The 26,103-nt window shown below is 41.6% G+C and overlaps 1 protein-coding gene across 5 annotated transcripts; it reads right to left on the bottom strand.

Moving 5' to 3' along the window:
• Positions 1-1,119: 1,119 nt before the first annotated feature.
• MFAP3L (microfibril associated protein 3 like) lies at positions 1,120-21,058 on the bottom strand. Of its 5 annotated transcripts, XM_055796768.1 has the most exons (5): positions 20,711-21,049; positions 19,884-20,223; positions 11,516-11,558; positions 8,504-8,911; positions 1,120-6,318 (listed from the first exon to the last, which is right to left on the bottom strand). In XM_055796768.1, the coding sequence occupies exons 4-5, from the start codon at positions 8,784-8,786 to the stop codon at positions 5,453-5,455; spliced, it is 1,149 nt and encodes a 382-aa protein (XP_055652743.1). In that variant the 5' UTR covers positions 8,787-8,911; positions 11,516-11,558; positions 19,884-20,223; positions 20,711-21,049; the 3' UTR covers positions 1,120-5,452. The 5 variants fall into 5 exon arrangements, with proteins under 5 accessions (XP_055652743.1, XP_055652745.1, XP_055652741.1 ...); XM_055796770.1 differs by lacking the exon at positions 11,516-11,558 and having other exon boundaries at positions 1,120-6,315; positions 20,711-21,058; XM_055796766.1 differs by lacking the exon at positions 11,516-11,558.
• Between the last annotated feature and the right edge of the window lie 5,045 nt (positions 21,059-26,103).

The following is a 26,103-nucleotide window of genomic DNA, read 5'->3' as shown; positions in this document are numbered from 1 at the left end:
GACCAACTGCTTGGTGGCACTCTGCCTTCCTGAAAAATGCTCCAACAAAGCTGTTGGAGTTCAGCATGCTGATGGGGTGCATCCTGAAGTGGTTCTTGAACCTGTTCTATATAAAACAAAGCCACAGCATATCAAGCTGCCCCAGTTGCCAGACAGGGTCCCATGCTAAGACACTAAACCAGCATATGGCTCTAGCCATACGTATTCCATTTTTATGATCAGTTTGTGACCCCTTCAGTATTTTTCATAGTTATTTGTAGATAAATTGTGGACGTCTCAGTCCCATTAACTCAACTGAAACCGTTGAATAAAAATGCTTTGGAAAATATTTTGCCGGAGTGGAGCACTCTTTCAAATAGCAGGGTTAAAACATTAAATAGCCATTGTGTTGCTGCTATTGGCTATGTTTTTCAGCCTAGAATAGGAAGCTGGCGAGAGCAAATCTTTCATCTGTGAAAGGGCAAGCCCCCCTGCTCTGACTCTGGCAACGACTGCCACTGGCTGCTGGTTGTGTAGCACCAGCAGAGCCAGGAGAAGGTATTACAGTGTCTGCTTCAACTAAGCCCTGCTGAAGACTATTAGGGAGTGATACAGTCCAATCCTGTGGGACAGGAAAGCCATTTCACCTCATCCTTTTAGGGCGGATGAAGGAATGGGGGTGGGTGTGGCAACCCACACTTCTGTTTTGTATTGGTACTAGCATGCCTCTGGGAGAAGAGGCATTTACTTTGTTGGCTCCAACTCTGAAACAGCAGCAACACTTTTTGCAAGGCCTCATGATCAGGCTCAGAGAGGAAAGAGTGGACAAAAATGTCCTTTGGATTACATGCAGAACTGCTGACATGCTTCCAAAGGGAAGACGCTACATACATCAGCAATTTGAGCTACTGATAAAAACACCGATTAACAATTTGGTCTTTATTTTGAATAATGACAACAGCTACCTTTCACAGCTTTATTAAAACTTCCTTTCTAGGTAAATAACTGTTTCTCCTGATCAAAGTTTCTGGAATATTAGCAGATGTATATGAAAGACATAGTTCACTTCCACTTGAATTGGAACCATGGCATACTCTTACTAGGAAACTATCATCTTGTTGAGTGTGTACAAACTCAGCATACTCTGTGCAAATTCTTTATTGAAACAATGATCAATTTACAAGCTGAATCACATTTCATTTTGCCACTTCAGCATGAACTGATCTCTTTGTGGTTTATGGCCATGAACTATAAAATTGTAACAGTTATTTAAATCAAAATACAGTAACTGCTTCTCAAAAGAACACATTCATATTCGTCTTACATTTCTTGTAAAATCAAAAAGGATTTCATAATAAAGAAACAGAACTTAAGATACTAATTTAGTGCAAGCGTTTCCTTTGCATCTAAGAAGCTTTCATTTGTCCTAAGTATGGCATACTTGAAAGACCAACTTTTAAAATAGCATGCTGCCAAGATATTCCATGAGAACTTTTAAAATTCAACACTGTTAACACTTTTCAAAATTAGGTGATCTGAACCAAACTGAATGTCAGAAAGCCCTGGTTATAAGTTACAGTACTTTTGTCAAAAGGTAACTGCAAATCAAAGAACTGATATAATATGTACATTAGAATAAAACAGGCACCGATTTTTTTAAAAAATAAACATCTGCCTGTATATGCCATTCTGCAAGTCTTATGATTACCGAATGCCAATAAACCTGCACAAAAATGCAGATCTATGGGTTCTTTCAAATTTTGCAATCTCAGAAAATGACCGAAGGGTAGGATTCATCACAAGCATACTCAAATCAGAGAACAAAAAAGGATCAGCAGTGAATAAATGCTGCTCAAAAAGAAAATGTTGAGTAAGTAGATGAGTACTACGTTCAAGTGGTCTGATTAATATGGTCTTACATGTAGTGAAAAAAGAATAGTTAGTGTAAAATTCAAATCCAACACTGATTTCTTGTGCTGCAGAAATCTAGTCATGTTTCATGAAGTTTTGGCAAAAATACTTTTAAATGGGGTAAATACATCCTGCAAATCTCTTTTCCTTTCTAAACCTGGCTTGGTGTTCCTTAGGCTTTTAGAAAAAACATTCAGTTGGACTGGATTTTCCAGATTCTGAATGTTTTAAGAATCATCATGTTTGGTGCTGTAATAAATAGAACAATGTAACAAAAGGTGTGCATAGCCCAATGATGGGAACAGATCACACTAATGTCCCCGAAGTGCTTAAGGTGCATGGAAGTATGTAACAACGCAAATGTTAATGTTTTCTTAGAGCCATCACTAATTTTCTATTTGCTAATTGTGTTCTCACACCATAAAAAAGCCATTCCTTTAGAAATACTGCATGAATTGTTTACTTTATAATATCACAGCCAGAAAGTTTGGAACATGAAAGATGGGTATGGGTCTTGCTTCCCATCTATCTCCCTCAAAGGACGTGCCTGAAAGCATGTAAAAAGCTGCTTACAGGTGTTACATAATGAATGCATAAAGATACCGAGCAGCATACATGAAAACAGAAAAAAATACATAAACTAGAACCATTCCAATCTGTATTTTCTTCAGATACAGTGCTGTTCTGCTTTTATTCTGGTAATACCACAAAGGTTAATCCCTAAAGAATTTATAGCAGCCTGGCGGGAGCAGTTCTACCTGTGAACTCTCTGTTTTGAGTCCAGCTCCAGCAAAGACAAGGTTCCCTTCGACCTTGCAAGAGCAGGAATTCAGCACTACACCTATTACATGCATCTAATCCAAATCACTGTTGCTTATACGTCGTTTGCAATGTACATTTGTGCGTACTTCGAACACATGCTCTTTGTGGGCAGTCTTTGGAAAAAAAACATAATCTGTATTTTCAGGGAAGTTTACACACAGAAGAAAACAATGGGGCTTGTTTCCTCTCAAATGTTTCTCAATAAATAAATAATAAACAGGCTGGAGGACAGTCTGAGGGCAGCAGTCAGAATCAGAATTCCCTGGTACCAATCACTATATGAATACGTGAAGGGGTCTGGTCTCTACTGTAAAAAGTTAATAATTAAAAAACCCCAAACATTTAAAATGCTGTAGTTTAATAATTTTGAAACTTGTTCTTCTATTTTAAAGTGTAATTTGAAACTTATTTTTATGCTTTCAAGGAGAGCATCCTTGCTTGTCTTTGCAATCTCAGTTGGATACCACACAGGTAACTTTAGAATGCATGAGCATTGTTTGTAAATGCTGGACAGGCAAAAAAATAAAGATGCCTCTTCTCAGGACGTTAAGATGAATTGAAAGAATTCAGTGCAAGCTTCTGCTTTTGTTTCTGCCCTCATCCTTTTTCATACCAGAAGCACATTAAGTAACTTGAAAAACTGATGTGAACAGTGAACAGAAATGTACTTTGGATTCAGACAAGAAATTAAGAGTTTGCATCAATAGTATTTTCAATCACACTTGTCAGAAGTGAGGTTCTTTATGGTATTCTCTTAATCTACCCTGTGTTCTAGATCTATATTGCTTTGCTGGAACTGAAATATTTCCACCCACATTACTAAAGGGACTTTGCACTTGCATGTTTCCTTTTGGGCATCTGCAAATGCATTTTGTATAGATGCCTGCCACTGTGGTGAGCACAAAGCAATATTAGGCAACTAAATGGTGTCATTTTCACAAGTTGGTTGCAAAATCCCAAGCCCGTTATTAAACATGTATTTTTTTAAATAAACATAGAAAGGTAAATATGGAGCCATCTCTGCATCACCTACGTAAGTCATGGGGTACTCCTGTATTACACTGCTAGTGAAGCTCTGCACTTTAACATGAATAAGTTGACATAAAATCTCAGTTCATTATCAAGGTTTTTTTTAGACAGCTGCAACATTGACTTTGTTTGGTCTCAATTACCCATGCGTTTAATATACCTGATTGCCTCCAATGGACAACTTACATATATGTGGCTACTTCAATAAAATGTCCAGAGAGCCATCCACACATCATCTCCCCATAGACTTAAATGATTTTTTCTGCAATATACTTGATTCCAGATTTATTTTGAGTAGCTATACCTACACTACAGTTCTTAAAAACTGTAAGGTGATAGTTTGTTCATTAGTTCCAAATTAAATGTGTGTCAGCTGATTAAGTAATATGCTATTAATCCTACACAAACTCCTCCTTGTAAGTGCCTTCTTTCCAGATTCACTCTGGAGAAGGTCCTTTTTATTGTGTGTCTGGCAACAGAAATCATAACTTCCCTTCCACTCCTGGCATTTCCTGGCATAAATGTTGATTCTTTTTAATGCCACAATCACTGTGATCATTAAAGCTTTATTGGGGTAGAGTCACATGTGCTCAAGCGCTGAACATCCTACATAGGTAGGAGGTTCTTAAAATACCAAAGCAATCATGACACAGTAAACAGTTTGTGTGATCATCATTGTAATTTCACAGGACATTTGATTATAATTTTTTTTAAGTTTGGGTAGAACACTCTCAAACTTATGCTAATAGATGAATTTAGGCTTGAACTTCAGAATATGAATCTGCACAAAATTGAGAATCCAAATGAAAGATTCATCTGCCATTAGAGCCTTGTCATCAGCTGATTACTGGCATCTGCAGGACTGTTAAGGAACCTCAATCTCTTCTGATAAGGAGTGCATACTTACTCCTACCAAATTACTACAAAAGAGGACATGTTGCATATTTGCAGCTGTTTGCCATATAAACTTCTGACAAAGTAAAAAATGATCAAATATATGCAAAAAAACCCTGCAGAGCTGTTGGACTTCAGCTTTCTGTAAGATGTTTATGGGCTTTCCCATCTGTGAAATACACCTTGAAGTTGCTTCTCTGTGTGAAAAAACCCCAATTGTTGGTATCTTCATTCCATGGAAAAGGAAAAACTACTTCCCATGCTCCTGAACAGTGTGGTAACAAATGAAATGGAAACATTTTAACTTTAATAGTCCTCTAAATCACAATGCAGCTGAGCAAAGAGGCTTTGTAAATGGGATCTATTAGGATTTTATTTGGCTACTGGAGTGCTGCCCCTTGGGCAATATTTCAAATTCATATGATAATATTTGCAAAAATGCAAGAGATGGAAATAACAAGAGTGAAGGAGGAAAATGAAAACCAGTTTTATATTTAGTAAGTTCAAGTGTCCTACATCAAAGACTACCAATGACTTCCAGGAGGCCACTACAGGTGACTCCAACCTAGAAAATGCTGAGGTAAATGTTTCTTGGAAATACTCCTAATTGAAAAGAGCAATTAATATTAATGTAATAGCAATTACTCTGCCATACATCATGGTAAACTAAAGTCAAACTGAGAAGAAAGTGCCAGATAATCCACATACATGCTTTTGCTATGATAGTCTCCAGGTAAGGCTTAGCGGCAAGTACAATACGTATTTTTAAAAGAGCTCCACCTGATTTTCCTGCTATGCATAGATTCAGGAGTAACTATCATACATGGCTTTCATATATAACACATGTATTTTTGTCATTTGCCAATGCTGTGTCATCAGAACTGAGTTCAGCAGAAGGCTCAGGAGGGGGTTCTGCAGGAAGTGCTGGTGTTTGAGGAGTGTCTTCTTCCTTGGTGTCAAACTGCATGCTTTCTTGTGACTGACCGTCCATGCAGTCTTTTTTGGACAACGGGTGAACTGACACTTTTATTGCAATCTGCTGAGATGGCTCATGCAGTGATGATGTGTCAGAGTCAGCTGTGGGAGAGTCACTGCGCTTCAAAGCATTTGGGATCATATACAGCTCATCTGTTTCAGTGGTTTCCTGGCCTTCTGCTGTCTGCCGTACAAAATTCTGTCCTTGCTCCTCCAGACCGACAACCTCCATAATTTCTTCCATTATAGTCCTGCAGTTCATGATAAGCGGTGGCAAAGGTACGCTCCGAGCAAGCTCTTCAATGTAGCGAGCAAATTCCATGGTCTTGAACTGAGTTACTTTGGCAAGCTCGAGCGTTTTGGCTGAAGTGATAATTGGGATACGCTTTGCAATCTCAAAGGCTTTCTGGAGTTTCTCTGCCCCTTCTGTTCTGAAGAATTCATTGATTGCTTTCTCTGTTTTCTTCAGATGACTGCTCATCATACATAACCGAGTAATGTTCAGTATCATAACAATGGTAAAAGCTACAAGGCAGACAATCATGTAATAGATTCCCATATCTCCGGAGGTAAAAACAACCCTCAGCGTCACAGTATTGTTAACACTGCCATATGTATTAGATGCAACGCACGTGTATTTACCTCTGTCTTCGAAAGACACACTGGTAATGTTTAGTAGCCCATTGTCATGAAACCACCACTTTCCTGCTGGAGAGGAGACAAAGTAACTTAGTTAGAAGTATTTTGTTCACATGATCATCACAGTCTTAAACTTCAGCTTTGTCAAACTGGCTAAAGATTTTGGAAGAAGGAAATAATGTTCACAAGAAGACAAAGAATTTACCATCACAAAGGCTTGTCTGCCCCTGAGATCCTGGTTCTGTTACTATCAAATCCCTGACATCAGCTGTGAATAACAGATCATGTCCTAAAACACGCTCATAAAAAATGTTAATATGCATGGCATCTATCACAATCTTATGGTCAGTTAAGTTACAAAGATAGGTTATGTAAGTTATAAAGAAAAAAAAATATTTTTTTTTTTTATATTGCTGCCAGTAGAAGCCTATGTAGAAAGTATTCCCACAAGATCCCTGTCTCAGTTCCTGTACGGACAGTTCTCAATTACATCGATTTATCCTCTTATTTAGAATTTTTAACTTAGCTGAAACACTGGGTTTTTGCCCTAGCTTAATTCTTGAAAACAGCCGAATCACTTTGCCTATATTTAAAAAACATAGAATAAATAAAAAGCTCAATCTAAAGCAGAACCTCATTATTAAAAAATCACCCCAAAATCATAGGAAAACTCTCTTTTACAGAGGAAATGTCAGCATCTGTTAACAGATGACACCTCTTTCTCCACCTCTAGAACAAGAAAAAAATAAGAGTATTGGCTGCTCAGTATTTCTTTGAATTGGAATGTTGGCAAAGTAGGGCTTTATTAATTGTAAAATGACAAGACGCCTTGCTGATATATCCTGGCTCCAGCTGTTATAAATGACATAAAGGCGCTGAACTGTGACTCATCGCCTGGGTTTGTGGCAGTGGATACTGGCAGATAGTATAAACTTAATGAGAAAACAATGATTAGAAAAGGTATCATTGCTGGGTTTTGATAACAATTCAATGCCACACTCAACATAACAATATACATAGTAAAGAAAGGTGCTAAGAAACATTTCTTACAGGAAGACAGTTTCTTAAAGCAGGAAGCGCACTGCTGAAAGTCTAAAGTTAAAGTGATGTTGCCTTAATACCACATCTGCAGTTTTTACTGATTTGGTCAAAGTTTTTGTTCACCTCCCTAAACATTTGTGTTAGTAGCTACCTCTCTCAATTGACTATAGAAAGTCCTAAAGTTAAATGCCTAACTGAGGGGGGAAATTTCTCTTTATGAGCCTTAGTAAAACACTCTAGCATACTAATCACAGTATGTTGCCATGACCGCACAAATTATATCCGAAAGTCCACTTACTAGCCTAAATATTTCCTTTCTCTAGCTTTATTCAAAAAATTACAAAATACTGTAATGTAAAATATAACCATTTACAGATACACTATGCTGTTGCACATCCAGCTGGGTCATTCACTACTCCTGTCATAGCCGAGTTCTCCCTCAGGTCAGCTGTTAGGCAAGATACCTTGCATTTAGTATGAATAACCAAGAGTTTATTTCAACATGCTGTGAACAAAGCAGTCAGTATGGAAGGATTACATGAACAAAATACCTTCCACCCCCAAAAACGTCCCCTAGATGTATAACTAGGATTATAACCCAAACCTTCCATTTAAGGAAAACAAGCTTGTGTGTAATTAAGGTCTCTGGCAAATGCAACTGAAGAGTCTTAACTAAAGCCAGGAAGGCTCAAACTTGGCTTGTTGTTCTGACTGCTGCCCTATATAGGTTTTTCTGTTGGTCATTCTGGGCATCTCCTGTTTCTCACACTCCTGTGGCAGTATGCATAAACACAGCAGGTGTATCAGGGAGTTAGCTGTGTTGAATTCATGCCAACAAACTATTCTCAAATGACAAGAAAATCCTCCCTTAAGTTGGAAAATAGCTTTTAGTCTTTTTGCGTGCCAGAGAACAAAAGAGGACAGAATGGAAAACAAGATCAAACCCGAAGTCTTCCAATGAAAAGAAGCCTGTCTACACCTTCTGTTAAGTGCTTCAGTTTCTTGCTATGTATTGCTATAAATAACATGTTAAAAAAATGTTAACTGTTTTCTTCCAAGGTGCACACAACATATTTATGGCTGCCTCCATAAGGCTTTCATGTATTTTCACACAGGAAAATACCACAGTCAGGCCATTAAATTCAGGTTATTAGTCAACCTGCTGAAATCAGAAGTGTCTCTGGACAGGCTACAGAGAATACGAAGATCTTACCTTTATTCTCCTCCTCTCGGAGCAGGCGACCATTGGAATTGTACCATGTGTAATGTGGACTAGGACTACCCTGGACATTGCAGTCGATTGAGGCACTACTCCCCTCCTTGACTATAATATGGTTGATGCGGGAGATCACCACAGGCACAGATCCCGTGTTCATGTCAGTGCGGTTGAAAGTGCTATTAGTCACATCCTCAGCAGTCGTCAAAGCTGCTAATAAGATGACAAGGCGTGTGGTGGGCAGAAAGTACAAAAAGTGGTGGCTTTTCAGTATGTTCATTTTCCTTCAGTGGTATACGCAACTGGCTGGGAACTGGGATCGGTTCTGTTGAACGCAGGCCCTTGAGGTGAGGAGGTCACAGGAGAGTTCTACTTTGATCTGTGCAATTTTATGTTTGAAATATCCTATAAAATAAATAAATAAGTACAACGAGATGGCATGTATAAACAATCCATTAGGTGTGCTCTTTTAAAATAGTGACACATCCATTAATGCACTTCACAGTCATCAGCTCAGTGTCTTGTCTAAATGCTAATGTTATCATAGTCCTTATTCTTAACTGGAAAAAGATGCATACATTTTCCTGACAATAGTGTTGTTCAGAGTGGCAGGCGTGGGAGAAGGCTTTTATCACCTAGACACTTAGCAGCAATTTAGCTACAGAAGCAGCTACAGTTTTATGCCAAAAGTTCTACAGATTATTTTTTTTTTTTAACATTTGCAAAATCAACAGGAAAAACAAAGGTACAGCACGTTAAAGCTGTCACTACCAGCAGTTCACTGCTGCAGCTCTGCCACGTGCATGGCCTTAGGTGAATTGTGGAATATGGTGCAAGAAAGAACTGCTCCAGAAACGGGGTTTGGAGCTGACGTTGGAATCCTTAATATACACAATTTTGTCCTAATACAATAGCATATACAGCAAAACATCTTGGACCAGTCACTTGTTAAGCTACTACATTTTTTTTAAGTTTTCTGAGATAAAGATAAAACATAGCATAGAAGAATATTCTTAAAAGAGGATATTTAGGACTTGATAAAGTAATTTCAATACCATTTTTAGAGCTGATTTAGAAATAAAAATACTCACTAGTGACATAATTATGGATAGGGTTTCTTTGAGATACTAACAAGATTGGGACTTTTCCATTCCTTATGTGGCATTAAGCATTTTGCCTGTGTACTTTTTGCATACTCTTACTACAGTATTTTCCTGCAACTGATCATCTACAGTGAGCCCTTTCTTAAACAGTGATTTCAATTTGTAGACAGAGGGGTTTACAAGTGTGTTCTCTATTGGCCTCATTACGCTCCCAATGAGCACAACTGCCATTCAATACTGACTGAGGGCACAACATTGGCCTCAAAAGGAGCACCTTTGAAAATTTCACTCAGAGTCCAAGGGCCACAAATGTTAAAATCACATCAGACTAGCTAGCTACATTGGTTTTAGTCATGTGTTTCTAAGGTAAACAATTGAAACTTATGAAATTTGTTAGTTAGAGGAATCTACCTGAAATCCAAACATAGGTAACTATCTAACAAACTTTCTCCAAATGAACATTTCACTTGCAAAACTGATTACATTTTATTCAAGATCAGGTTGACATCATGGTAACTCATCTACCTTAGCATGGAAAATGACTGCTGACAGGGTTAGGTCAGTTCCATATATAAAAGAAACTAAAATGAAATCAATTCATCAATCCCCATCCCTCTTTTATTCTTTATTCAAAAAGGAAAGAAAGCAACATTACTGTCTTTCACTGGTAATATTTGACTTAGGTTGTTTTCTTCTCTATCCCCTGTTCTCTGTAAAGCAATGAACTTAATTTCATACAGACAGATACAACTGTTATTAAAACACAAAAATATTTTCCTCCATTTTGTAGTATGAATCATTAGTAGAAATGACAAACTTATGTTTTTTTAGATAAGCTGTGTGCATGGTGTGGATGCCTGTCACAACTCAAAGCCTGCCCTCATTTTTAGTCTGTTTTTCTAATAACTGAATATGGAAATACTTGTCTTGAAGAGTCAGAATAATTTTTAACTTTAAATTAATATGCAAATAATAGTAAGTTAATATGCAAAAAAGTCATATAAAGCTATATAAACAATGACTTCAGAAATCCATTTCCAATTATGAAAAGCATACAGAGCCTGCGCTTTTCAAGTTCCGTATAGGTACAGCCTGTCTGAATCTGCACTTTGGAAAAAATCCTTCAGTTCTGCCTTTTCACTTCAGTAACTATTTACATCTCATTTCTACTACTCCATTAACCTTGCAGACAGCCATTCTTTATGGTTACACATATTCACTCTATAAAATGTTTCTGTACAGTGTTATAGATCTGCATTGCGCCATACAGAAAAGCCAAAAGACACGTCACACCTCCTGGCAAGGGAGCAGGAACAAAGACTGGCTGGATTAAGACAATGGGAAGGGCAAAAGAACAACATAAATTAAGCATTGTGTTGCTGATTACTGGTGGTGGCTTGTTATTATTGTATTTGAGCCTACCGTATTTTTTGATGGCAGAAAAATCAGTAACAATTAAAAAAGGTGTTTAGTCTGGAGAGCAATTTGCATTCTAGAAGGAAATGAAATAGCATCACCCCAATGGGTGATGAGAAAACCTGTAAGGAAGGACCCACAGCATATTAGGAAGCTCAAGGCAGCTGGTGGCCCACTGAACTCCTACAGCACAGGGATGCTGTGGATGTATGTTTGGAAAGCGTGTGATGGCAGTAACAACGTAAGGTGTGTCTATTCGATATAAACATATGGTAAACCTGTTTTTAACGCTGAGCATATGAAAGTAAAACCCGTACTTTTGTGTGACGATAACAAATGTGGCTGATTCTTAATATGGTCAAAGGGCCAATTACTTGTCTGAAAATAATAGCGACTCCCTCACTCTGGCACAGAATTGAATCATAAATAGCTGCAGTAAATTTTAAGAAATAGAGCTGAATAATTTATGTCTGCTGTGGGAGACTCATACCTACTCATGTCACTCCTGGGAATGTACTTTTCCATGTATGTTCCTGGAATGAAGAATATTAAGAAAACACTAAATACCTCTGCAGATGCATTTCTGTTTGAAATAAACAGAGTTTGATGACTAATATGAGGAATAACCAGGCAGCAGGTTTAAAGCAGAGTGTTTGGAAATGGTGGCTGTTGTTTTCATGTGCCACCCAGGGAAGTGCTGTTGATGGACACTTGAGTACGTTCAGGGAGTCAGGGAGAGATCTCACTGAAGAATGGTGTTTTAAGATGCAAGTTAGGACAAATGTTCACAGGGCAACTAGGAAGTAAGTGATAGGGAATATTTTCTTTGGTGTGCATCCTCTGCACTGTTAGTGGGGAACAAAAAAATATGGAGGAAACCAAAGTTTTTCTCAGCTTCACCTAGCACGAGAAAGTTAAAGGGTGACCATGCAGGGACCTGCCTGTCCAGGACCCTCTACTAACCTGTTGGGCGGGACCAAAAATGTTAGTCAGGTTGGGAAAGTAGCAAGAATCAGAAACAGAACTGAAAGGGTAGAAAATGTGCTTGCACCAGAGTCTGGTGCAAAGGGAGATTTCCTGAGAGTTTCTGTCCTACTGCTTTGCCGCAGGCACAATAGCAGCCTGAGCATATCAGGGAAAACAAATCTGGGTGCCAGCTGCTTTGTCAAACACAAGTGATGTAATGGGTTATGATTCAATCGCACAACTAAATGGGGAGAAGGCTAAGAAGACTGAAATAGAACTGCTAGCGACGTCTGCCCACTTCTGGAAAAGACGGAAGAGAATCCAGAATATCGGAGAAGTGGGTACAGTGCTGTCACCCTATATCTTGGCCATGAGAGGCGGTAATTAGCCGTAGCCCACAAGAAACCTGGTGAAGGCAGCCAAAATTGTAACCTTGTAGTCTGACCCAAAGTCAGAGAAAACTGAATTGACTAGCTGAAAACAAAGATTACTGTAATAACTCCTCAAGACAGAGTAACACAGGACACTAACGAAGGAGGACATCTGTAATATTGAGTACAGCTCTGTAGGAACAGACCGAGTCTCTGGAAACATTTTTGCCACAAAAGGGTCACTGTAAACATAAAGTTAAATTTCTGGCCATGGAAAGACTGTAAATGTTCCTTTTGCCCATCCCCAAAGCACATGAGCTACCTGAAAAAGACATAAAATGTTTGTAGTATATTTAATGTGGTTACATACACTTTTTCCACTTCCCACCCCTCCTCCTTTTTTTTTTTTAGAAGTAATTTTAAAACTGTGGTGCATGAAAAGGAGAATGCCTGACTACTCTGAGATGTCTTTTCTACCTAAAGTTGTAGTTAGGCTTACCTCCCACGACAGAATTAGAACCCCCAAACTCTCCTCCAGCACCCAAAACATACATATAGAGAACATACTCTGCTGTATGGTATCTGTAGCAACATTTACCACTGAAAGATGGTTTTCAGTGGTCCTTACATTAAATAATTTTGGTTTTTTCTTCCCCAACCCAAATGGTATAAACTGAAAATCTGAAAGTAACAGATTTGCTGCTCATGGGATTAACTTCCAAGGAAAACCGAATGAGACTTGAGCCACATGAGGGAACTACGACAGGCTTTTCTTCTAAATTACATGATAGCCAGCTCTAGCATGCTCTGTCTGCATTTCTATCCAAGAAAGTTCCCTGGAATGTGCTCCAGAACAAGCATAGCTGCAGGATGGTGGTATAACTCCTACTATGTGAAGCAGGGACAAAAACTAAGGTTAAAATGTCTCTATCCAAAATAATGAATCAGTCTAAACAGAAGACACTTACAGCTTGGACTGGCTGGGAACATTAATCACTCAGAGACATGTTCTGATTGACCATTTATTTTTTCATGGCACAGATGAGTGTGCTTCCCAGTATACTACTACCAAAGAAAATGACTGTGGGTGAAGGGCCACATTTGTAAGTACTGCATTTGTGCAGAACAACAGGGTGACAGAGCACAAAAGAACAGAAAAGGAGGGCAGTGATGCATACCTTTTCCTGGCTCACTCAATTCTGTAAGACTGGCCTGTTCTTGCTCTTGGAATAATGTGTAATCCTATTAACTGTGAAGTTATTCAATTCAGAAATGAAGCACAAGAAGCCAGCTTATTGTATAACGCATAAATTATGTTCCTATAGCTTTAACATCCCAATGCTATCTTGCTTGGCTTGTAAGTGATCAAGAAAATGAAATTATTTTCATTCTAGTTCACTTTTGTCTATAATTAAGTATCAAGGATGATGCTACAAAACAAAACTAAAGCCAATTCTTTATTATTTAAAACCTAATTACTACTCTTCCTTTACAGAGTGGGCAAAAGTAGAAGTTAACAGGTTTTACTGGAACAGGAATGCAAATGAAGGAACTTACACCACACGGAAGGTGGGGAGCTCACTGCCAGTCCATAGGCCTAAGAGTGAGAACCACCTACAGAAAAGGTTATGCTACTAGGGTCCAGACAGGCAGATGAAGAGAAATGTCACTCATTTACAAGTAGCAGAAGCCTTCTGACTTATTTTTCTAGTCCATAAAATATTAAGGCTTGGTTCCAAAAGGGCTTTTCTCTTCATTCTCTTTGGAGGGACTTCAGTCCTTTCATAACTTCATGGGGTTTTTTTTGCTTCCCTGGCTATGTTGAATAGGTGGGACATTGGCGATGTTTGTGAGATGAAAAGCTTCCTTCTGTACATCTAGGCTGGGGCTTCCCAACTGGGCAGCAGCTCCCAACCATGTGCATACTTCAGCCTCTGCAGCTGCTTTCACCTGCTTGGGAATCTTTTAGAAGCTTCCCATCAGGGCTGTGTGATACTGCCCTGGCCAAGTGTGCTCAGCCACTTGGTGTCAAACTCGCTGCCTTCAGCCACCTGATAGAATACAGAGAAGACAGACCCAGGCTCCTCTCAGAGGTGTGCAGTGAAAAGACAAAAAGACAAAGGACACAAGCTGCAAAAACAGAAATTACGATTATGAAGAAATTTTTAAGCAGGAGGTCAGTCAAGACCTGTAACAGGTTGCCCAGAGGGGCTGTGGAATCTCCACCCTTTGAGATGTTCAAAATTTGACCAGACACAGTCTGAGCAAACTGGTCTACACTGGCCCTGTGTTGAGTAGGGTGTTGGATCAGATGGCTCCCAGAGGCCCCTCCCAACCTGAAGAAACTCTGATACTCAAGAAACACAAATCAAGAATTGCCTTGGAGAAGTCAATGTGAAGAAATATGGCTCATCTTAAAAATTTCTATATGGAATGCTGGGAAATTGCCTTCATAATCCTTTTATTTTTGAGTAGCAGTATTTTAGTATATTTATGTATTTAGTATATTAATGACAAGATAGACTGAGAGCATTGACTGCAGCCTGAAAAAAATGTGTTTGGCCTTCTCCATTGTACTGACATGATAAATAATGCTAAGTCCTCTTTACCATATAGAGAGGACTTATTTCCAGCCTAGGTAACTAATGAAATATCACTTACTTGGGGTGTGAATGTTGGGGGGTTTCCCACATGTAGACAGTCAGACTCTAAAGTTCATAGGTTACTGTCTGCTGATAGACCTGGCTTCTTGATGCTAAAGAACTGTCAGTCGTGGTGAATCTGATCGCAAAATAGAATAAAGCAGAAATAAGTTGGACTCAAAGACAGACTAAGATAACCTTTTCAGACTACTGACTTCAGATGGTAGATGAGTAAGAAGAGATGTTATTAAAAATATACACAATATTGAATGGTGTAAAGATGACAGCTGAGGGATATGTATTTACTGCTTCTCATAATACTAAAACAAGACAAATTTCAGTGAAAAAGAGGTGGAAGACAGGGCAGTGGGAGGAAAGAGAAGGAAGCTTTTGATTAACGATGACTAGACTGAAATTTCTGGACGCAAGATAAAATAAGGGCTGGGAATTTAGGAAGATTCAAGAAAGGCTGTATATAATTTACTTGTGCAGGTTCATAGATTATGATGGTTTATGCAGAATGTGGGGACTTAACTGCCTTCTGTGTATTCACTGTCCTCTGAGTGTATAGCCCTGGGCAGTGAACAAAAATGGCTGTCAGTATGGCAACCTGGAGCCCTTTTCTAGGCATCCTGTCTAAAAGAAAATAAAGAAGTCTATAAATTAGTTTTATGTTTTGTAGGCACTGGTAAGCTATAACAAGCAAACATTTGCCGATTTGTTTTGCAAGGTGACAAATGATACATAACAAAAGAAAGAAAATGGAAGAATCAAGGGTCATAGCTTATTCTACCATGAATGGCAGAAAAAGTAAAATTTGTAATGAGTATCTTCTGAAGTTATTTTGTTCTGAACACATCCAACACTGTAGGGGGTAACAGAGTAAAGTTAATGACTGTAAAGAGTCAGTTATCTTAATTTCAGACTTTCATAATGTATTGATAAACTGCAGCAAAAAAGCACCAAGGAATAAGGCGATTCCATATTTTATATGTGTGATCAAAAATTAATGCTATATCCAGGCTTTTGGTGTAGGGAAAGAAGTACATGCCATTCTATTCAGCAATGGTACAATGAAGAAGTTCATGTTGCCTTTATGAGTGTGTAAATATTTTAGAATAGTTTTACTGTAAATCCTCCTCAGTTTTGTTGCTCTTTATCCTACTTCATGTCTTGACATTGCAAAACTAGCAAGCACGTGATGTCCTAGAGACTTTAAGGAACCCTTCACTTTAAATATTTGAATGGAGGCATTGTTTTAACCATGTCTTTGAATGGTTGATGTGCACTTCTCTCATGTCAATGAATATTCACAGACCTTAATCCATTAACCTAAAAATGAATAGGTGAAGACTGCTGGTAGTAAATTATTGGAGGGATTATTTAAAAGTACCTCAAGAATGCAAAACCTCTGAAAAAGTTCCCTTTTGGTGTCATAGGTCCTGTAATCCACCATCTCTGCTGTATCAAATTAACTTTCTGTGAAATATGCTAAAGTAACAAAGACATTGAGGCAACCTGGATGCTTAACTTTTCATTAAAGAAGTTGTAGTTCTTATGTGCGCTCTGATACGGACTGAGTCATTCAAGTGTTCTTTCTTCAAAGTATTTTAATGACTGCAGTAAAAGAAAATTTTTATATTTAGTGGAGAAGCTTGCTGTTTTTAATCAAGACAGGTACCGTGGTGGAAATGTTCTGCTGAGCTGTGGGCTACCCAGATCATAAAGCAGATTCAGCACTCTCAGTAGTGAAGAATCTTTAAGGCCAGCTTATGTTTGATTAGGTACGCACTCTTTACAGAACTTTTAATCTTACAAATAAATACTTAAGTAGATTATCCAGATTTATTTGGGATTTGTATTTATTTGGAGGCTGGACAATTGCCACTCAATATAGTTTTGTATACAAAGCTATTATTCCAGAAACATCTGTACGGCTTTAAGAGACACTTGCTTAACTCCTTGAGAGCTTTCAGCATAGCTGCTGTTTTGCTGTTGCAGTAAATGCAGATGGATCAATGCTTAAAAGTCCCCTTTGTTGAGACAGAAGGAACAAAGAAGATGCACAGAGAATCTCTCCCACACTTCCACATACATCTGCAGGCTGCCTGGACTCACCAAGTTCCATGTATCTTTCATTTTCTTTACTTGCATCTTATCTTTTATTTATATCAACAATCTGTAAGCATTATTCTGCCAACAGTTTAAATAACCAAAGTCAGCAAATACAACAGATCTCATATGCTCTTGGCATGCCTTATGTAACCCCGCAAAGAACATAGCAATGCAGAATGCAGAGCAATCCACTCCACTTCCTCTTTTGAGCTGTGTTTGCCAAAGCTAACCATCCTTTAAGCACATCTAACTGTTTTCTTTTTCCAAATGCAGAAGAAATATTCCAGATATAGGACACTGAACCAAGACATAAAATTAAAAATTAGGTTTTGTTTAAACAAAGATATGAAGAGCTTTGAAGAGCTAAAGACTTCTGCTACTTAAACTCTAAATTTTCTACATGCTTTGCATAAGTGAATGTTTTCAATGCCCTGACAGTTTTCATTATACTATTTTAACAAAAGGCTCCCATTTTAGTTGGACTATAAGAGAAAAAAAAACAAACCAGATTTGAGTATGACTAATTCTTCTCTATCCCTACAGAATCACAAAATGGATATAATTTTTAATGACTGGCTTTCACATTTGCTGTTTTCCGGGATACAGGGCAAAAAGGCTACATGTAGATGCCGTGATTAGGACAGGATTAACCTTGTCAGAGGGGGAATACAAAGGAATCTAACCATTCATGACTGATTGCAATAGAAAAGGATCATTGCAGGTTAAAAGTGCCTGTGCCTACTTCCTCCACAAGTAACAAAGGGGATGGCAGACAGGATTCAAAGGACACCACACATCAAATTAAGTCTTGCTTGTACATAACTAATCAATTCAGCCCTTTCCAGGCATGTCTATGTAAGGCCATGTATATGCAAAAATTTAGCTGGAAGCCCTCAAAAGTTTACCTAAAGAACCTCTGTAATTTCAGACTTTTGCCCCAGTTATTTCTATGTCAGATCCAGTACTGCCAGCAGGACTGTGTACCACACAGTCATGCACATATGGGACTGTGTGGCAGGCACTGCACATGCAACAGTACAGATACCGTGCTATATACATGCCCTGGCCTTGCCTGACTTAAAAGTATCAGAAGAAATCGTTTCTTAGTATAAAACTCTCAGGGAGGCAGAATCATGTCAATTAAATATTAAGTTTGAGCAAGGTAGGCTATTCTTAATGTAATTCCTCTGCATGTGGTGGCCCTCTTCCAAGATAAGATATTTACATAGATCTATACAGAGCTCCTTATTTTCTGATAAACAGGTGCTACTCATGCTAATTACTTTTACTCTGAAATAATAAAGTCCATTACCAAAATTTCTTAGATAGCTAAATCAAAATCACTAAATCTGTTTGAAATCCTCTATCCTGACACAAATACACAGAAGTTTTGTCCATGCTTCACAGCCTTCCTGGCAGAGGGAAGATATGATGCTCTAAAATGCTGCTATTAATTATTTTAGTCAGGGTCACTGGTGAAAAGTAATGGTATCTCCACTGCCTTGGAAATTAGGTTTCTAAAATGGGTCTGTTTGTGCACAGAAGATGCCACTGTTTTAGTTAACAGAACTAAGTAACAAAATGAAAACTACAAAGAAACATTTGCAAAGTCACACAAGTCTACATGGATGGACAGCAGCTCAGAACCACAAGAACAAAAAAAATTGCAGGAAGTCACCAGGAGCTTGGTCTTACACCACAGTCTTCTGGTAACATACTAATATGGTCCAGGATATCTCAAAGTAGGAACATAGGTGTTTGTGCCTGCAAAAATTTCTAGTAAAGGTGCAACTTGCTGACAGAGAAAGAAGACCCTGTTAGCAAAGCTCAACACAGGTTACTTCAGCTCCTGGCAAGCTCATTATCCCTGTTATAAGTTGCATCCATATCTCAGTGTTGCCTTACAGTGGCAAGAAGTTTAAACCATAAAAGAAATGCCAGTCCCCAGAGTCCAAATTTTCTAGGCAAGATTCCCCAACATCTTTATCACCGTGTCACCAATGTGACCTGCTCATAAACTGTATGTAGGTGGTTTTGTATATTTCTGTTGGCTGACTTTGGGGTGTTTTTTCCCCGTGGTTAAAGTGACAAATGCATTTTAACCAGGTTCCTGTGCCAACTCCATCCTCCTCCTCCCCATTAACTCAGGACCTGTCTAATTGCAGGGAGGCAAGGGGGGCAGGGCAGGGAGGCAACTGAAGTTGTACAACATAGATCACTTCAGAATTCACAGCCATGTTCCCACCGCGTGCGTGTTAAATGTTTAAGAGCGACTGATTTTATCTCTAAGCTTTCAGGATGGGAAACACATCTTGGAAAAATATTACATATCACTGTATTAAAGTAGGAAGAAAGCCCTTTTTTTCATGGATGTTCTGCTGTTTGTCTAGGCCTCTGAAAACTTCAAATTCTTCAGAAAGAAAAAAAAAAAAAGCACTCTAAGTTGCACTCCGCATCAACTGATGTTGATATAGTGCAGTCTAAATGAGATTCTAATAAAAAAGGATTCCCACTACACCAACCACAAGTTTATCAACGGTGCTGCTGCTAACTGTACATGCTATGCCAGACAAAAAAAAGATTCCTGCCATGCAAACACCATCTCCACTGAACAGAGATGTGTCATATTTTGTCGTACTGCAGCAGAGAAACTCTTCCACAACATAATGGCCCTGAAAAACTCAAATGCTATGTTTTTTCCCTTTTAACTCCTTTATGTTTTCCCCTTTGAACTAACTTTACAGCCTTTCAAGCCAATACTTACCAAATGAGGTCGCGGTTAGTGTTTAGCCTCGCTTACACGGTTGGTACTTGTATTTCCAGAGCTGGGCTATCGGGGAAGCTCCATTTGAGATGCTTCAGTTTAACAACTGAAAGCGGACTGTTCGCAAGGGCAGTCTCTTACAAGCCTCTCCAGCAACGCACTAGGGAAGTGCCTGCTCAGTAGTGCTCTCTGTTCTCTTAAGCTCCCTCGTCCTATGCTGCTCGGATCTGCCCCGTTACGCAGCCGTATTTGATAGTTACTGCAAGACCGCTCTGAAGTTTTAGATTGTTGCTCCCTCAGGGCGCTTCTGAAATTGAGTTTTACCTTAGGAGAGACTACCCTGTGAAGTAAAAGGGTAATTAAAGCAAAGTACCAGGAGGCAGCCTTTATTGTAAATTTCAAGCAGCACAACTTATGCTCTCTTAAGAAGTCAGCTCCAATGAAGAGGTCTCCGCAGTGAATCAAACCCTCCCCTTCTCCTTCCCAGCGCGGGACAGCAACGAGCATCCTGAGCGCAGGAGTCGAAGGTCTCCGGTGAAGGCTCTGGGCTCATTAGCTTTTTTGCCCAAAGCAGCACACCGTCCTGCAAGCGCCGGTGCCCATCTGAATTAATCCCTCGAACTTTCACGCTGAACACAGCATCACTCCGCTCCCGTCGCGCCGGGGCTCACCGCGCCGGGGACCGCGGAGCTCCGCAGCCACCGCGGCAGGTGCCGGCGGCGCGGCGCGGCCGGTCGAGGCGGTGGCAGGCAGCGCCTCCCCGGGACTGCCCGCCCGGCCGCCCGCAGGGGGAACCGCGGCCCGCGCCCCCCGCCGCGCCCGCTCACCTGCCCGCCGGCTGCTGCCGCTCGCCCGCCGCTCCCGCCGCCGCCCCGCGGCAGCGCCCGCCGCCGTGCCCTCAGCGCGCCCCGCGCAGCACCATGCCGGGGCCGGGGCCGGGGCCGGGGCCGGGGCGGGCGGAGCGCGGCGCTGCCGCAGTGCTGTGCCACGCCGTGCCGTGCGCAGCGCTGCCCGCCGCTCCGCCGCCGCCGGCTCCAGCAGGGGAAAGTAGGTCAGGGCGGCACTGAGCATGCTCGGGGCCGGGCCGGGCCGGGGGGCGGCCCCGGGGCCCGCGGGGGGCTCGGGGGGCGGCAGCGGCTGGGGCGGCCGGGGCGAGGCGGGGTCGGGGCGCCGCTGCCGCGGCGGGGCCGGCGGGCGACGTGCGGCGGCCGGAGGCGAGGCGGCGGGGTGTGAAACGAGCGGGCGGCCGCGGGGCCGCTGCCGGCGGCGGGGCGGGGGACAGGCGAGAGCGACGGCGGGTTGTCGCTCCGCCGCCCCCGCGAGTCCCCTCTGCCGGTGCGGAGCCCGGTGTCCGGCGGGAGCGCTCCTCCGGGCCGGCCGGCGCAGCCGCGCCAGGCGGGATGCGCACGCCTGTCATCGTATTCGTTCTCGGAGATGTCTGCGGGAGCAAGGGCTGCGGGAGAGGGGGAAGAACCCCACCTGTCTGGATAATCCTGAAAATCAAAATGCTGCGCTTCAGAGAAATGGCACCCGTGGTTTCCCTGCAGGGCTATATTCGTAACGGGATCGCAGCACCCAGCTCCAGTTTAAGCCCGGTCTGAGGAGGTCCCAGCCTGCGAGAAGCTGACACCGACTCTCTAAGTGTCCAGGTGCTGTGGCACCAGAGGGTAAAGCTGTCTTTCAGCTTGAGCAAAACTCCTTGCATGTGGCTGGCGCTACCTGTGCTGGCTGTGCAGCTGTTAAAAATGGGTTGGGATGTATGCCGGCAGCCGCAGGCAGGAGTCTGGCAGGGACCCAGTGTGTGGCGGTGCTGTCCTGCGTCACTCTCCCGTACCTCCTCCCTGACCTTGTGGCAGGAGGATGAATGGCCGCCTTCAGCTGAGCATCGAGGCCAGTGGGTTAAACCATGGGGGTCTGCGTTACAGATGTTTGTAATCCTCCTATTGCCAGGCTCAGACCCTGCTTTTGATACCTCTTCTGATTGCTTCCAGGGCAGTAGTTAACCAAAGCTCCTCTGCTCCTGGGAGGTGTAATCAGATGAGAGCGTATTTGCTGAAACAGAAAAACACGGGTTAGGACTGCATGTCATTGCAGGGGGAGGCGTACGTGAGGCACACCGTGGTGCACATCAGAGCAGGTCTGTAGCCTGCATAAGGAAAACTGAAGAGGAATAGCAGCAAAGGGTTCAGAAATGGAGAGGGAGCCCCACTCCAGGGAGATGAACTGGTCATGCCAAGGGCCTGGGCACTTGGACCCCCCACCTTGCAAGCAAGAAGAGCAGGGGTGGCTGCCTTGGTTGAACGTGGATGCAGCCAGTGCTTAGGAGGGGTGCAGGCACTGGTGGGGCCAAGGCTTCTTGTGTTCAGGGTCTCCGCTGTATGGAAAAATTGGAATACAGTGGGGAGAATGCATTTGAAGTTTTCTGGGCTGGCCAGAGTCAGGTGCCAACTGAGGGAATAGGTCAAGGAGTGTGCTTCTTACGCACCCACTCACCCAACAAAATATTTTATTGATGGGAGGAGCTGTGTTGGTCATAGGACCTTGTTTGCCACTGACTTCTGACTTGCGCTAGCTTGGCCCCACTTACTATGCATTTGGTTTTTCTTCTTCCCACGTTTGAGTAGTGGTTTTGAACACAATCAAGTGGCTTTTATTTATTGGTTAATGATGGAGCAGTTAGGTAACCAAGTCCCCAATCTCACAAACTCCTTTAAGTCAAGCAGCACGCTGCTGCTGTCTGAGTGCATGTCGGATCTGTGTGAGATGAGGTTGAATTTTTGTCTTTGGGAAAGTTACACATTTTTCCTTAGTCTTTCTGAAAGCCGCTATCCTTTTGGTCTCCTTAGGTTTCAGTGAACTTAAACCTGTGTTGGTGGAGACAGCTGTAGGAGTTTTGATGCCCACATACCTGCTGAAGAGGCAGTTTTGCTGGGACTTTTGTCTCCTTCCAGCACTTCCACATCTTGAGATGACCCCACTGCTGACAGTAAAGCCATCGCATGCTCTATGCCCTTTCCTGGGAGATCACTCTCTCCTATGCTTGGTGTGGGCTCTGCGTTTTCTACCACTAACTGTAGCGGTTCTGGGGGTAACTCAGCAGGGAGATGTAGACTACCGGGGGAAGCCTCCTGTTGCTCTTCATGGTCTGCAGCAGGTAGGAAGTAAGGACTTACACCACAGCAGTTAAAAGCAGTGGCTATCCTGCACGGCTTCCTTTGGTTCAATGCTTCCTTTCTTTCCTCCCTGTCTCCCGCTCTTGTGACCAACATGTAGTAGTCCTGAGGAGGACAGCTGAGCTGTGAACTCCCCTTTCCAGCACTTGCAGCACACAGCCACTGTCAGACCATGAACTCTTGAAGATCAGCGAGGACCTGCCTTCCAGCAGGTCAGGCTGCCTTGCCCAGGGCTTGAAATGGTTGATCCTGGCTCTTGCTTCCAGCATTAGTTATACCCACCTGGTGCATCATTTGTGCCTCCAACGCTGCAAGTCTGGCAAGCTTTCTGCACTGACTCTGCACCCTGGTGGCTAAGCCTGATGTCTTTGGTGCGTAGGGAGAAACAACCAAGGTCTCTGCGAGAGAGAGGGAGAGCTGGCTTCAAATTTGTGCTTTATCTAGCCTGGAGCAAGGTCTGAAATCCCAGTCTGTCAAGTGACCATGAGGATTTCTGGAACGGTTTTTCCATTCCACCTTTCCAATAGAACCTGCACCAGCTGCATCCAGAGGACTGGTGCACTGAGTGGAGCAGGAACTAACACAGGTCTTCTGGATGCGTACTCTAGCTCTAAATTAGCAATAAAAATCTCCCGAGTTTATCTTATATTAATTTATATACAGATGAAAGCACATAAAGCAGGGGTCCTCAAACTTTTTAACCAGGGGGCCGGCGCGCGGATGCAGTGGCAGGCAGTCATCTGCGGCTGCTTGGTTTCCCCCCCAACCCCCAGCAGGGGGGCGGACAGGGGGTTCTGTAAATACCTGGGGCCGGATTGAGGACCCTGGGGGGGGGGGGCGTATCTGGCCTGCGGGCCACAGTTTGAGGACCCCTGACATAAAGAATAAAGTTAACAATGTTATTATTTTCTTTGATACTGCCTGGTGTAGATAAACACTGGCATTTTATACTTAGTACTACAGTGAGCACATTTTACTCCTATAAATACATAGCATCTTTTAATAAGAGGCAGCCTTTTACCTTAAAGCAAACAGAACTTTGGTATGGGTGATAGTGGTATCGTAACAGTGTAATCAGGGAAGACTTGAAATCATGCTGTTAGAAATCTAAGATAAAATTAAATTGTACATTTTGTGTAGTTTCAGTCCTTCATCCACAAGGCAAAGTAGGATACAGGAACGGCTGATACAAGCTTGTGTGCCACACAGTGTAAGGTAACAGCAGAGAAACAAAAGAAAAAAGGCCAGTTTTCAAATAGTACTGAGCAAATAGCTGTATTAACTTGCTAATCAGCACAGATACATGAGGGAATATTCCATTTAGAAATTAGATTGGCATATTTCACATAAAGTGGAAAGCAAAATTTTCATCTCAAGAAATGCCTTTTTTCAGTATGGTGATGTTACTCATTTCTTTCTTTTGTAAAATTTCTAGACCCAAGTACAATTAGATCTTGCATGAATAGTAATGAGAAAATATCAGCTTTCCTTATTAGGATATATATCTTCAGCATGCTATGTTAACTTAATTGTTTTCTGAGATATGAGCTGCATTTTAGTTTTATTTGTATCTGTTACCTAAGGTTGTTCTAGTAGTCACTGTAATCACATTATTCCTATCTGAAAGACTGCAGTTCCAAGCTAGACCAACACAGCTTTCTTCCTTGAATAGCATCCTGGTTTTGGGGAAGGATGTGAACACGTGAAAGGCATGGATCTGGCCTGCAAACTCATCTTGACTGGGAGGGAGATGCAGAAATTGTATGGGCTGTGGAACTCCTGGCCCAGACCAAACATGCCAGACTGGTGTGGGAGGAGGTGTCATGGGAGGGGACTGGTGTTCCTACCTTGGACCAGACAGCTGGGGTCTAGCTCAAAATACTTTATTCATTTATTTAAACGAACATTCATTCTTGCAGCAAGTGAAAAAGGACACACTTCTTTTGGTACCTGATCAGGGAGAGAGTTTGCTTTATGTTGGTCCTTTCAGAAATACCTTACTCTGAATTGTGTCCTAGAGCATTGTGGCTTATGTCATGGCTTGTGTTTTGTTCTTGTTTCTCCTCCCTACCTTTTGAAATAACTCAAAATAAATTAAAAAAGATTAGGCATGAAGCTCGTGATCTTATGGTGTTTTTTATTTGTACCTCAAAATATCAAGTAGTGAAAACTATTCTTCTGCACTTCTGGGTTTGTTGCTTTCCAGTTTTGTTGGTGACTCTTTTTTGTCCTCTACATGTGTATGAATGGGAATGACCAATTAAATTTTATTCCTCACCCTGCCTTGTCTTTTAAGGCATGGGGTTACAAAAGTAACTTGTTTTTATACCTTTAATGTGACCCCTCTCTTTGTTACTCCCAGAGGAGGAAAAATTCTTACCTCGTTGAGGAAGACTTTTCTCTGCAGTGATCCACTTTCATCACTCACTCCTGATGGAAATTCCTTCCTGAACTATGTTGTTGGCACAGTCCATAAATGAAACAAAACCACTGATTATGTGGTTGCTATAATATTGTCTCACACAAATGCAAATTCAATTCTTCTTGAAATTAACAGCATATCTTTTGTGGTTTCATTTCCTCTTTGAGGTTCTCTTGGCTTTGCAGTATATTGTCTTGATGTAAAGGTCTCTCCCTGTCCTACAGCATGTATGTGGACAGTTTGTACATGTGCTTGCAGTTGTGTTGAAAGTGGTGTTCAGGCTCTTCGGTGATGCCTAGCCATGTGGATGTGCTAAAGCAAGGCAGATATGTCTGCATAAATTATTGGCAGCTGAGGAGAGGGTGAAATCCACACCTCTTGTGATCTGAAGGGAAAATTCCATAATGAATTCAAAGAAAACTGGCTTCAGAGGGTTTGACGCCATTGTTTAAGAGCTCCCAAGCTCTTTAGGACATGGAGTAAAAGAAGGGCTGGTGAAAACCCCTCTGTCCCCATCCCTGCCCCCAGGAACTTGCAGAAAAAAATTCCATGTGTAAGTTGAGGCCAACTGAGAGCACTTCCTACAGATGAAAGTTTTGGTTCCTTTCTTGTTCTGCATCCCCTA

This window comes from Falco peregrinus, chromosome 2 (assembly GCF_023634155.1).
Source record: "Falco peregrinus isolate bFalPer1 chromosome 2, bFalPer1.pri, whole genome shotgun sequence".
NCBI lineage: Eukaryota > Metazoa > Chordata > Aves > Falconiformes > Falconidae > Falco > Falco peregrinus.
Note: the sequence above shows the minus strand (reverse complement) of the source record. Positions and strands in the feature narration are given on the sequence as shown.